Source organism: Apodemus sylvaticus, chromosome 1 (assembly GCF_947179515.1).
Source record: "Apodemus sylvaticus chromosome 1, mApoSyl1.1, whole genome shotgun sequence".
NCBI classification, from domain to species: Eukaryota; Metazoa; Chordata; class Mammalia; order Rodentia; family Muridae; genus Apodemus; species Apodemus sylvaticus.
In genome coordinates, this window is record NC_067472.1 from 139,894,929 (window position 1) to 139,909,078 (window position 14,150).

General features: G+C 43.5%; 1 protein-coding gene across 1 annotated transcript; it reads left to right on the top strand.

The window, feature by feature from the left end:
- The first annotated feature begins 878 nt into the window (after window positions 1-878).
- Arrdc4 (arrestin domain containing 4) lies at window positions 879-13,222 on the top strand. The gene is made up of 8 exons (XM_052160813.1): window positions 879-1,347; window positions 4,971-5,037; window positions 5,254-5,401; window positions 7,499-7,601; window positions 8,320-8,576; window positions 9,104-9,266; window positions 10,137-10,291; window positions 10,654-13,222. The coding sequence occupies exons 1-8, from the start codon at window positions 1,050-1,052 to the stop codon at window positions 10,708-10,710; spliced, it is 1,248 nt and encodes a 415-aa protein (XP_052016773.1). The 5' UTR covers window positions 879-1,049; the 3' UTR covers window positions 10,711-13,222.
- Window positions 13,223-14,150: the final 928 nt, after the last annotated feature.

Consider the following 14,150-nt stretch of genomic DNA (forward strand, 5'->3'; position numbering starts at 1 on the left):
TGTGTGTCAGGTATAGATCTTTATTTCCAGACATAATATTTGCACATTTTACAATTTATGCATGTATATTTACAACTGGAGTATTGTTCGGTCAATAATAGAGTCCTGTTTACACCAGCACCAATAAGTGGCAGGTGCTGTTTTAAAACCATGACCTTATTTAGAATCAAAAGAATCAGAGACTCGCTCTGGTGGTATTTCAGCAGCCAGATACAGAACTTCTCAGGACAAAGGCACTTAGAATCACAGCATTCTTCCAAGACATTGGCTCTCAGTTAGTACAGGAATTCTGAGACTCAGAGAGGTGAGGCTCAGAATCATGAAAGTTAGCAGATTCTGATATCTTTTTTAAAATTCCATGGCAGCCAGCATAAAGTGAGCCTGCTAAGCTCAATTTTCTAAGAAACCTTTCGCTGGGCATGCTGCAGAAGTAATCTTAAACAGGGTCTGCTACAGCTACAAGTTCACGTTCTAGTACAAACTACTCTAGCCTTTCTGAGCTGGAAAGCCCGCCCCCACTATAACCATAGCAACTGCTGACACCAGTGTGGGTGAGCTGGGTACCGCCCCCTCCCTGACAAATATTGTTTCCCATTCTCTGTCCACATGGGCGCACTGACTCACTATTGGTCTGTGGTCCAGGACTGTGCCTTGCCCCCACCAATAAACGGCCTGTGCACGTGCACTCCGGTGTCTCCCGATTGGTGAAGCCCTTCTGATCACGCACCACCGTCCTGCTCAGCCTGGTGTGGGGGCGCCAATGAAATGACTAAGTGGCCACGTACAGCCTATGGGAAAGAAGCAGGTTTCGCTACTGACCAATAGCCGAGCTCTGTAGGCGGGCCGTGTCAGCCCCTTTCCAGTCCCCATGGGGTGTGTTAAAGAGACAGGGCCCGGTGCGGGTGTTTCACCCGGCTGGGCGCTGCGGCCAGCCGCCCGTACTGGCCCTGGGCGTGCGGCCGGCGCCCGTGACAGCAGCGTCGCGGAGCCGGCTACCCCGACCTGGGGCCGCGGCGGGTCTTGGTGGCAGAGCCGCATCGCCAGGCGGGATGGGAGGCGAAGCGGGAGCCGATGGTCCCCGGGGCCGTGTCAAGAGCTTGGGGCTAGTGTTCGAAGATGAGAGCAAGGGCTGCTACTCAAGCGGCGAGACAGTGGCCGGGCACGTGCTGCTGGAGGCAGCAGAGCCGGTGGCCCTGAGCGGGCTGCGCCTGGAGGCCCAGGGCCGTGCCACCTCTGCCTGGGGCCCGAGCACTGGGGCCAGGGTCTGCATCGGTGGCACCTCTCCCGCAGCCTCCTCTGAGGTGGAATACTTGAACCTGCGCTTGAGTCTGCTCGAGGCCCCAGCTGGTGAGCATGGAGATCCCCCCGCCCCAGGGAGGCAGCGGGAGGGGGCGCGCCCCTGGATGGTGGGTGGCACTGAGGGAAGCTTCTGGAAGGGGCGTCATCTGCTGTCACGGGTGAAGGGGCAGGAGGCCAAGCCTGTGCCTCTACCTGGCTTCTAGGAAGAGGCCAGACCCTTTTGTGTTGATGTGCCTTTGAACTTGGCTTCCTGGGATCTTCTAGTAACCTATTAGGGAATCGTTGCCATGGAAACCTGTGATCAGACTGTCTGGGTTCTAGGTCCTTCCTGACCAGGAGGCATGGAAGGTGGAACCTGGTGACGACTTCTATTATGTGGTGCCTAGAGTTTGGTGGCCTGCCATTCCTTCCTGTCCTGGCCCTAGGCACTCCTGGGTTCATGATTTGCAGAAAACTAGATCCTGGAAAGAGGGAAATGGTACTTGGGTAGTTCAAGAGAAGTGTTTCCTCACTGGGAGAACATGGATCTCACTAAGACCCATCCATTCCTCTACCTCCTCTTCCTCTTACCTCTCCCCATTCAGAAAGGCCTTTGGAGACAATGCCTGCCAACTGGGCATTTCTGACTTTTCCGGAAGTGCCCATGCATATGGATGTTGGGTTAATGTGATTGTATTTCATCATGAAAATGCTAGTAACCGTGAGTCAGTCTTCTCTCACTGGAAACTATTATAAACGTTTACCTCATCATCTTGGACCTATCAAATACCTTAAGCTTGCTACCTATTGTATCTTATCCTCCTGTGGAGAAGGGAAATGATGTCCAGTTGAATACGTGCCTAACAGAAGCTGTGTTTTGGATAACGGGGTGTGGCAAGTGAGAGCTCTTACCTGCTTTAATATCCTTTCCTCACGGTGGATCCCAGGAGTCTTTTCTCCCAGTGATTAATAGCCAACAAGGATGTTAAAGATGGCTGACTGGAGGGAAGGCCAAGGAAGAGAGAAGTAAACAGGTTTTTGTCTAAGATTCAGACCCTGAGCCTGTAAGGATGAGAACTGAACGTTGCTTTGGTAACATCTGGGCTAACAAATAGGTTTTGACTCACAAGTAAGATCTTGTTGCTTTGTTCTAATGAAACAGCTACATCTAGACAGCTGCCAGTTTTCCTAGAGTGTGTTAGCAATGGTTATAGTTTGCTTAAAGTCAGCTTCTATTTAAAGGGTAGGGGGGAACATCCCCGCCCCCCCCATACTTACAACTTGGAAGAACTTAGCAATTTGACACAGATTCACAGGGTCATTAACTCCATAAACTAGTATCATTCAATGACCTGGGGTGATTTTTTTAAACTGTTGACCCCTAGGATCTATTTTAAATTGTCAGATCTATTCTTAAAAATCTTCCCAGAATATTCTTTAACTTTATTATTCTTATTGAACCACTTGTCTCAGTTTGATTCTACCATTTCAAATCCTTATGAAAAGATTGCGATAGAAAGACCTAGAGACCTGGGCTGAAGAGATGGCACAGCCATTAAAGGCTAGGTTCCCGACCAAGAATATAAGAAAAACCCAGGGACCAAAGCAGAGAATTGGCCTCAGTTCATAAGCACCCACCAGAATGTGACCCTACACCAGCCTGTATCCTTCCCTCTGCGACATTTCTAGATCCCGGGGCTCATGAAAAACTTTCATTAAGAGCTCTGGCTGGAAGTGCTTCAGTCGATGAAGCAGCTTCCTATGACACTGTAGTCCTCAATGGACAGGTGGAGGCAATGAGCCACAAAACAGAAGCAGAAGTGGCCCCACTGTACATCTTCTGAGTGTTTTCATTTAAATATAAAAATTAAAAAGAGAAAGAAACATTTTTCCCGGTATTACAGCGTTCGTCCATTTCCTCAAATTGATGTTCTCATTTGAAGTACTGTAAGTCCTTGTGTTGGCTTGCTTCCTGAGGAACTCTTTGTCTTTTTTACCACTTTTGAGTATGCTGGGTAACTCTCTTCTCTACATGCCTGTCCCCTTCATCTAAACTCTACCTGCTCGCCAGTACTCTGGCCCTCAGACCCCAGGCCCACTGTTACTCATGTGAGCAGTCTCTGGACTTCAGGACTCTGTAGTCTCCACTTGATGCAGACATCCAATCACCTTTCCTCCAGCTGGTCTTTTGAGGACCAAAGTACTCATCCTTATTATCACCTGAGCTTGCCATTTAAGTCCAGTAAATCCACACTGCTAAACATTTGTGTGCACATTGTCATGTGTAACACAGTGATCACAAATCACACTCCATCTCAGCTCTGTGGGCCTAATGAGCCCCTTGGAAGTGATGAGGTAGAGAAGTGCCCCTTGATTCCAGTGCTCCTCCTCTGCTGAGACCCTGCTGAGGCTTGTGTGACCACTCCTGCACACAGGGAGCCGCTGGGACACACACTATCTGAACCTCTGTCCTTCTGACTAGTTATTGTTCACATTGCCTTCAGGTCCCCCACCTGTTAGGTCGTTCTTTACAAAGTGGCCCTGCATTCCTTGTTTCCCCTTAACGTAGTACATAGTGAAAGGTAGAGAGAGGTTTAGCAGACTCATGGGTCAGTGCTGCATTCTTATTCTCTAAAGAATAAGAATGAACTACATACGGACTAAATGAACACAGGACTGAAATACGGCGTTGTTGATAAGTAAGCCAAAGAAGCCCATCTTATTAATGGTTTTGACCACATAAAGTAGAAACAAATTCAGGTTCAAATCCCAGACCAAGTTGTCTGCCATCTTTTCTCATCCAAAGACCTCCACCCATAATGTAGCTTTTCTGAGCTTTAAGGGAAAGTCTGTCACATGCCATAGGGAGCCACTGACCAGAGTGGAAGCCACAGGCTCCTCTTTGGACCCACATTAAACAGATTGACTGTGGAGATTCATCCTAGGTTCTTATGGTGCCTCTGGCCTTACACCATCCATTCCTGGATGTGACTGTGGTGCACTAACAAACCTATGCGTGATGTTGAATGATGCTATTGAGAACAGGAGAGGGGACCATGCTTGCTCTCACCCCCGAGAAACCCCATCAGTCTCAGAGCTAAAGGGTGAAGAGCTGGTTCTTGCTGCTTTGGCTATTTGGTTTATAACTATTACTAATATTGTTCCCAAGTTTTCTACCTCTGTCCAAAGAATACATAGAATGAATATTGTAATGTAGCTAAAGGAATGCAACTTGTCCATTAGTTGTAGGTACAATTTAATGTTGATATCTCATGTTACTATAATTTGTGTGTGTGTATACATGTGTCTGTATATGAGTATGTACTACATATGTGTTTATGCACACCTCTGTATATATTTACTTATTTATATTATATTATATATATTATAATACATTATATATACATTATATATTATATATACATTTTGCACACACACATACACATATCAACTCTTGGCCCTAGATAAAACTTTATGGTAATTGTTCAATTGGTCATTTTCTAGATAAAAGGTTGGGGTGTGTGTGTGTGTGTTATTTCTTAGTAAAAGACAAATTCAAATTCAATTCTCTCAATCTGTTTAATGTATTTAGCATGTATTGGCAGGAAAACTGCCTTTAAAAAATGGCTTAGATTGTGAAAACTCGTGATTTACTGCTGCTCTTAGTTAAAATGCAGTATGGTCTCTTTCAGGTGAAGGCGTCACCTTATTACAACCAGGAAAGCACGAGTTTCCCTTTCGCTTCCAACTTCCGTCTGAGTGAGTGACGCCATGTTTTCCGCTTCCGCCCCTGCCTCGGGTCCATTGTTTGAGCACCGTGGTGTTCCCCAACACTGAAGTGTGTGTGCCAGTCCTGGGGGGCCCTCCCTGTGCTTATCGCTCTTTTCCTCCTTAACCCACATTTTAACACGTGCTTTTCCTGGCTCTGAATAGCTGAAAACAAGCTCATAAAACAATATCTTTGGTTTATTTCAGACCTTTAGCAACATCGTTCACTGGGAAGTATGGCAGTATTCAGTACTGTGTGAGGGCGGTTTTGGAACGACCCCAAGTTCCAGATCAGAGTGTAAGAAGAGAGCTCCAGGTTGTCAGTCACGTGGATGTCAACACACCACCCTTATTGGTGAGCTCGGCCCCTCCCTCCTTTCAATAATGATGTCTGCCTTTAGTCACTGTCACTGTCTGCTGGTTCAGGAAACACAATGTAACCCATAGGCGTTCACTATAAAGATATGATTCTAGGTTGGGCAAATGACAAGTTGTGTGTATTAATGCTATTGATTATATCCCTGCTGTTCAGGGCTGCTTTTGCCAAAAAGTTACACAGGCTTGAAAAGCATTAATGAGCTTAATAACAATAATGCAAAGAAGAGAGGGGTTACTTTACCAGCACGGCCATATTCGCAGGACTGTGGCATTCTAAACTCTCCAATAATAGCAGGTTGAGGAGCAGTAATTATGAAAGAGTATTAATCACACTCAGCCTGTCATTGAAGCCCAGGCCATTATGCTATGTATCCTTCCATTCTGCATGTCATTTTCTAACATTAAGTAAGTGTGTGCAGCTGCCGCCACTGTCCTTTCACTTACCATTCCTTATGACAGATTTGGCCACATTAAGGCATTGAACTTGTAATAATCATCAGGAATACTGTAGGCTGGTAAGGAGGATCAGGCTATAAGGAACAACAGAATAGGCAAGACGGGGACTAATGAGCTACATTCTTTTATCTGCACCCATATTATCAAAATAATATAAAATTATACCTTCTACTTTCATGAAAGCTGCTAGGACCAAATGGGTCTTCATTTAAATATGAATGAATGGTGTTATTTTTTTTACTTCATAGATAATGCTGAGATAATTTAAACTTCCCATCGTCCCATCGTGACACTGATGTGGGAAAGATGTGTTTTTACTATTAGATATTTCTTTTTCTAACCAATATTTTTAAAGGCAAGGGAAAAGGCTAGAAGTTTGTTAGTTCTTATTTTCACAAGAAGTAGAATAAATGTGATAACAGATGAAAAATGTGCTGGCGTGGTTTAGCCAGCTCCCTGCTCCCTGGCACAGGCTCCTTAGACCCCATTTGGAAAAGTGGTAGCGTTAGTAGCTTACATCTTTTTAGACTTGTATAGAATATTAAACCTCTTTCTAAAATTGCCATGGCTTTTATGGGGAAATCACTTATTTTGCTTTTTGTCAAAAACAGATACTTGACCTTCTCAGTATAATTTCTAAAACAAATGAACAATAAAAGATGGCCAGCAATAGTATTTTAGAGAAAACTTTAGGTTTTGTGACCAGAACAACTGAGTGTTTCTTCTCACTTTGAAGAATAGAATCCTATAGTGGGCTATACTGGGCCTCACCACCTTTTCAGGCCTGCTCACACAAAGTATGGAGATGTCTTTAAAGCCCCCAGACTAGTTCCAGGATACTCGAAAGTTTTCTGATATGTAAGCAAAAAGACTGTTCTCTTGTCCCATGGAGTATAGCCAGGCAGTGTAACATTCTGATTGTAACAGTGTAAAGAGCTCCTGATCTTTACATTGCCTTCAAACACAATCCTGTCATACTAATAAGAAGGCCTGGGGTAAGGGCGCTTGCTCTGAAAGCAAAAACACTGGAGTTCAGATTCCCAGGACCCATGTAGAAGCTGGGAGTGTACACACATGCCTATAACCCTAGAATTCAGGGATGGAAGCTGGTGGATCCCAGAGGCTCACTGACAGGGTAGCTAGCCTAGATTAAAAGGCAAGCTTCAGGTTCATTTAGAGACAGTGTCTCAAAAACAAAAAACAAAAAAAGGAAAGGAGAGACGGATAGAAAAAGACGCTGATCCTTTTCCTCTGCCTTCTGCATGCCCTGGCATGGATGTACACACCAGTGTGTGCACACTTATGCATATGCTACACCATAGCCACCATGCATGCAGTGGCAGTTCTGGGATATTTATAGTTTGAATAAGACCCTTGGCCACTTTTCTAAAGGATTTTGTATCATTTCCTAGAAACACAGTAATTTCAGGATGAAGTTGGATGATGTCATACAAGTTTGAATCTGGGACTTCACCGTAGTTTTCATGAGAAGGGAATGGTTTTCAGCACTTAGTGTCACATGAGAATAAGAAGATTGATATCTCTTTATAATTATTCTTCAAAGGAATATGTTTTCTAGAGTGATTTAACAAAAGTCCTTTTGTTTGTAACTTTCAAGACTCCTACGCTGAAGACACAGGAGAAAATGGTTGGCTGTTGGCTTTTCACTTCCGGTCCCGTGTCACTGAGCGTCAAGATCGAGAGGAAGGGCTACTGTAACGGTAAGCAACACATGGGAAGTCTGCAGAACAGATGAGATGATTTCACCAGGTGATCGAAATGATTTTAAACAGCCAGCTGTACAACCTATGAAGTACCTTGTATTTTAAAATATAAGTAATTAACATTTGCATGTTGTAAGACGATGAATAATAGTCTCCAATAAAATTTCTGTTTTTCTGACTCTAATCTGGTAGCTTTGGTCACAGAATAAAACCAGGGAGCGTGGAGAAATGCTGGAATTTTATTTTTATTTATAACAAAAGAATACAAAGGGCTCTCAGAAAGTTATAATATAGATGTGTAATGTTGTAATCTAACTTTTCTGCCCCTTCATTGTTTGTACCTTAACCCTATGAGTTCCTGAGAAGGAAAGGCTTTGCTTGCTGATCGGCAGGTTTTTATTCCTTGGGCTCTAGTAAGGTTGTTAGGAAGCTTTATACTTAATCTCCTACTGCATTGTTTCTGTATATGCCTTATCTTAATTTATACATACTGTTTATTTGCACATCTTAAAGTAGCATTATTAGTGTCTTTTTACATTGGAAAAGTGAGTAGTGCAATTGGTATTAAATGTCAGCTTCTGCATCGAATATCTATTCCTCTCTGAAGGACTTCCCACAGAAGCTTCAGTAGTGCTGGGCTGTTGCAGTTTGTGTGGATGCCTTGAAATTTTTCTGAACCATCCCTGAGTCCTTCTCACTTCTTTTGTCTCTTTAGGAGAAGCTATCCCTATCTATGCAGAAATAGAAAACTGTTCATCTCGGCTGGTTGTTCCTAAGGCAGCCATATTCCAAACCCAGACATATTTGGCTAGTGGAAAGACAAAGACAGTCCGGCACATGGTTGCCAACGTTCGAGGAAACCACATTGGTTCTGGGAGTACGGACACATGGAATGGGAAGATGCTGAAGATCCCACCTGTCACTCCATCCATCCTGGACTGCTGCATTATCCGAGTGGACTACTCCCTAGCTGTAATCTAACCTTCTTGAATCATTAAAAATGCATAAAACAGAGCAGCAAGCCACGGGATTGCAAATATTATCTCTAATTATTGCATCAATACTTGGAAAAATGTTAACACTGCTACCATTTTTGGGTACATGAAGACTGGCCTTCACTGTTAAAACCCTATCTCTACACAGGGGAATTAAATGCAGTAACCTTAAAGGAATTGAGATTATATGAGGGGTGTTTGTTACGTGGAGCATAGGTTAACTTTCCAGAATTGTTACAAGTCATGCCAACTTACAGTGAAACACGTGAAGGCCACAATTCTCTGTCACAAGCCTGTCCTATAGTTAGTGAACTCTTCATGTTGTCTGTTCTTCCTTTAAGCTTAGTCAGGACAGTTTATATTTGTCCTCAGGGTGGCTTGTTGGATAAACAAAGGCATTTGTGTGTCTGAGAAGGAGGTGGCATTAGCTTAGTTCCAGTGAGGTTTACCCTAAACCTGCGCCTTCCTGTGGCTCACGCGTGCTTCTTCTTTTGTACATCCCAGGTATACATTCACATTCCTGGTGCTAAAAAATTGATGCTGGAGCTGCCTTTGGTTATTGGTACAATTCCATACAGTGGCTTTGGCCGCAGAAACAGCAGTGTCGCAAGCCAATTCAGTATGGACCTGTGCTGGTTGGCACTGGCCCTACCAGAGCAGCCTGAAGGTAAAACATCTACGTCATCCCCAGTGACATTTTAGACAGAGACTAGCTGACAACAGAACATGCCAGGAGTGAGTGTCCACATGTCAGCTCTCCCCCACCATATCACTGCCCACATTGGCTATGACCAAATGCCTGACAAGAGGACACGGCAAGGAAGAAGGGTTTGCTTGACTTAGAGTTTAAAGATGTGGCATTGTTGGAGCATTGTAGCCTTGGCGGCAGGAATGTGAGGTCATATTGCATCCACAATCTGGAAGCAGAGGGAGATGGGTGCTGGTGCCCAATGTGCCTCTCTTAGCTGAGCAGGGGCCCTGACCTGTGGACAGTGCTTCCTCCTTCAGTTCAGTCTCTGGAAGCTCCCTGACGGCCATGGCCTGTGTTCTGTCTCCTAGGTGATTCCAGCTCCAGTCAGGCTGACAGTGAAGATGAACATTACAACTACTCTATTGTTTTATACTACGAAGAATTATATAACACTCCTAGGAAAGGAACCTTGAACATTTACTTTAGCCATGACGCAAAGCCAGTGACAAGCACAGGAATAAATTGGCCATCTCCTAAGGCTAATTTGTAATATTAAAACAACAACTAGAGATATTAAAGTTGAAGTATAGACTATTGCATATTTTCTATAGCTGTATCTCAGAGGTATTTGTTTACCTAGGTTATAACATGTAGATCACAAAAAAATTAGAACATGATTAAAAATATAATAGTAGCTATATATTAAGGGAACCAAAACTTTTCTTGTGATGACCATACTATCTCTAATTTGGCTCAGTGTCTTGCTTTTGTAAGAGTTCAGAAGACAAAAAGTAAATTTTGCACTTTTACATGGGTCTCTTATCTCAAATTCCAATTCTGTTTCAGCACCACCAAATTATGCAGATGTGGTATCTGAAGAAGAATTCTCCCGACACGTTCCTCCATATCCTCAGCCCTCTGACTGTGATGGGGAAGCCTGCTACTCTATGTTTGCCTGCATACAAGAATTCCGTTTCCAGCCGCCTCCTCTTTATTCAGAGGTAAAGAAAATTAGACTCATTATGCTGTCTGCAGACACTCATTCCCCTCATTCATTAATGTGCTGCTGCTGCTGACTCATAATTGGTAGGGTGTATGTATAAACTTGTCCTTACAGTGTTGATAGATTATCACAACCACTTACCACATTTTCTGGTGTTTTGCTTGTGAGCTATGGCATGTAGCATTGTGGATTGCCTTGAAGATGTTTTATTTTGCCATAGAAGATAAGAGAACTCAGTCGCCAGTGGGGGGGACTTAATGACAGGTGGTTACTGACTCATGCTTACAGCTATCATGTAATTAGAAGTAGGCAGGAGAACCAAGGTGCGATGGCCATCACCTCGCTCTTCTCCCTCTGTAGGTTGATCCACATCCTGGTGATGCCCAAGAGACCCAGCCTGTATCCTTCATCCTCTGAACAGACTCCAGACTCCACTGTGTTATTACCAACTTAGAATATTGGTTCTTTCACCTGCCTTGTTGGATGAGAGAGAAAGTTAACTTCAGAACATCAGTGAACTTCAAGTCCGAAGATGACAGAAATGAAAGAATATGAGAACTTTCAGTGGGCCAGGGGGATGGTTACTGAGTTTCTAGGGTGGGCTCACTTGTCTCCTTAAAAGTGGATGAAAATATGAAGTGAAAAACAGGAAGTCCTGGTGGTAGGATAGACTGTGAAAGATTGCCCGGACTGTTGAAGAGAGGAGTCTTGAGGAATTGAGATGTTACTAGAGTGTACTTTGACCAGGGTTCACACAGTTATGAACATGGACTTGGTAGGAAGACATGATTTAGGGGAACAAGACAGCTTTGAAGTGAGTGTGAATGAGTGAGTGGTCTACTTTCAATGCAATTGAGTTTCCCCAGGTTTTGGGGTCTTGATGATTTCTTATCATGTTACCACTGCGAGGATCCAGGTCCTTGAAAGTATCCTTTCTGGAGTCAGTGGTCATGTGGCATCCTGATGGAATTGACAGTGGCTTCAGTCTTTTGTGAGGAGGCTAGAAGGGATTCCTTAAAAGCTTGCTGTATAGCAAAAGGAAAAGAGGAATTGTTCATGACTGTGTGTGTTGTGAAGGGTTGTACTTCTTACACTTTTAAGAACTGCTTTCATGGTGTATGTTTGATTTTCCTCATTCCTTACTTACCTAAGGAATATTAGAAAAAGGAAGTGTAGGCAGGACATCTTTGGGATACCTGATACCTACACAAAACAGAGTGTTTTCTTATCCTACCTCTAGTGGCTTTGTCAGACTTGCTCTCAAAAGTCCAGGCCTGACTGACCTCCGGGGTTTCTGCTCTATGCATTTAGCAGGCTCCTCTCAACCTGTCACTTGACCTGACAACTAGACTAAGGGAAAAGTCCATGGGCTCAGCATTAAGTAGAAATAAATATAATAAATACCCAAGATCTTCAGAAATCCCAAATCAAAAGAGGACAGGAACATGTCTGAACTTGGTTCCTGTGAAGAGGCCTCTGTGGGTGGATGGCAGTTTCTGTGTAGTACATTCATATTCCAGTACTTTAGTAATTCCATTTATACTGTGATTTTTTTTAAAAAAATTGTTTTGGTGCAATATTTTGTTGTCTTTGAGCCTCAGGATATTCAGACCTACAGGACTGTGTTGCTGCTGGCAGGGTCAGCCGTGTCTCTGCCAGCCTCCTCCCTCTGTTCACAGTCACGTGCTCAGTTGTTTTGCCTCCAGTCTGTGGGTCCCATGAACTGAGAACATTTCTGACACCAGGTGGGAGGGAGCCTCTCACAGTTAAGATCTGGACAAGCCAAATTCTAAGGGTTTGATTTAGAAACCCTGGTGCTTCCCAGGCCGAGGGCTGTGCCTCGCCCATCATGGCAATGGGCTTAACCTTTCAGTCACCATGTTCCCTTAGAGACATTCTTCTAGGGTGGAATTTTATATCAAAAGTCAGTGGGCCATTTGTTCAGGGATTTTTGTACCAATGTTGGGTAAATGTGTCCTTCTCTCCTCTGAGCACACCTCTCCTGTGGTCATCTTAGCGTCACCCACATGTATTTCACTGTCTGCCATTGTCGAAAATGCCAAATGGTATTGCCAGTAACTGTGGTGTGTGGGAATCACCACAAAACCTGATGTCTTGTTTTGGTTTCTTTTTAGGGATTTCTTAATTTTCTTTCTGTTGTGTGTCTGTAAACAGTTAATGATGATTCACATTCCACCTAAACTGCTTTTATTTTTGCCATGGAAAAGATGGTGAGCTGTCTTTTGGCTTCCAGCCTGTAGTTTATGCGCTATGTCAAGTCATGGTCCATCCATGAAACCAAAAAGAAGGGAAGGAAAGCAACAGTACGTATGGAGTGGACAGAGAGAGAATGGAGTGGCTTGGCTCCCTGGAGATTAAACCGTGGCAGTCAGATGGGTTAGAGAAATCATGACGTCCCCCCACGAAATGGAATCATAGCTAACAGTGGCATTGAAGAGTGCAAAGATGTAACTTTATACCTGTCTGTCTGGCCTGAACCTTAGACCCAGGATAACAGGAATGTAGAAAACTATATCTGAAACCCTGAAAATGAAGATCAGACTTTTAGCTGCTAACACTTACCCATTTAATCCCCTCTTGCTCTTATTTAGTTTGGCAAAAACAGAAAGTGCCCTTAGGATTTTCTTTCTTTTGGATACACAAAGCTTGAGATTCCAAGTGTGCATCTCTTGGTGCACACAGATCCTTCCCTTCCCCCAGGGCAGAACTTTACATCCTGTGTCTTTGTTTTGCACAATAAGAAACTCAGTAGGCAAAGGTTGTGTTTTTTTGGTAAGTTCACTCACTTTTTAAAATTTTTATTAAAAATGTAATAATTTAACCAAGGGGAAAAATAAAGATTGTATTTTGTACTCTTCTTTGAACCCCATGGGTTCCTTTTTTGTTAATAAAATGGTTATACTAATAATCTGGGTGGCTTGCTTTTTGTTCCTTCTTTGACTTCAAAGACTGAGTTAAATCATCCTAGAATTAAGGAAAATCAGTAGCCACACACAGCATCCTGTTATTAAGGTCATTTGTTTATGCATGAGATCAAGTATAAGGCCCAGCTTGGAGCCTACTGGGTCTGTACACAAGGCAGATGTCCAAAGGCATGCAGGTACTAGCAATTCAAGAAGGCATTGACTAAGGAAGTATGAAGATTCTTAGTCAAGGAGTGAACATGCCTTCTTTCATTCCAATGACAGATTTAAATCTCAGGTTTGGGTCTGTGTGGCCGGATCTCAGTAGTAAGTTAGTGGAGCTGTGGGCTGTCCTGGACTACCTAGCAAATGTCTCCTTTTTATGTAAATACACAGGTGAATATAATTGTATTAAAAGGAAGATGTGGTGGTAATTCATCTCAAGAAACCTGCCCAAACCTAGTTCTGATAAAATTAAGGTTTGCTAACCCATGATAGGTTGGCTGCCTGGTTGGTTTGTATCAACTTGTTTTTAATCTGGAAGATGGCTTTACCTCAGCATCTTTGCATCCAAATATGTCAGTGCACTCAAATTGAAATACTTGTCTTACCATATAAAATATGGTAAAACTTGCAAGATTACCACTACGGTGTCTGAGGTTTGTACTGGAATACAGTGGCTTGTGAAGTTTCAAACTAGGCCAGAGACACTTCCACCACCGGGAAAGGAGGGCACAGCTCTCAGTTACCAGTGAGTTTACCAGAACAGAGACTGGGAACCTTACACCTTGGCCCCACATTCTCTGGGAGGTCTCTACTTGCTCTGAAATGTCCTGAGTCTACCTTTAAGGAAGCAATGAAAACAGCCATTGCTTCTTTTGCATGGCTTAAGGCTTACAGACCTGGATGCTTGGCCTGTGGTAAATCACATAT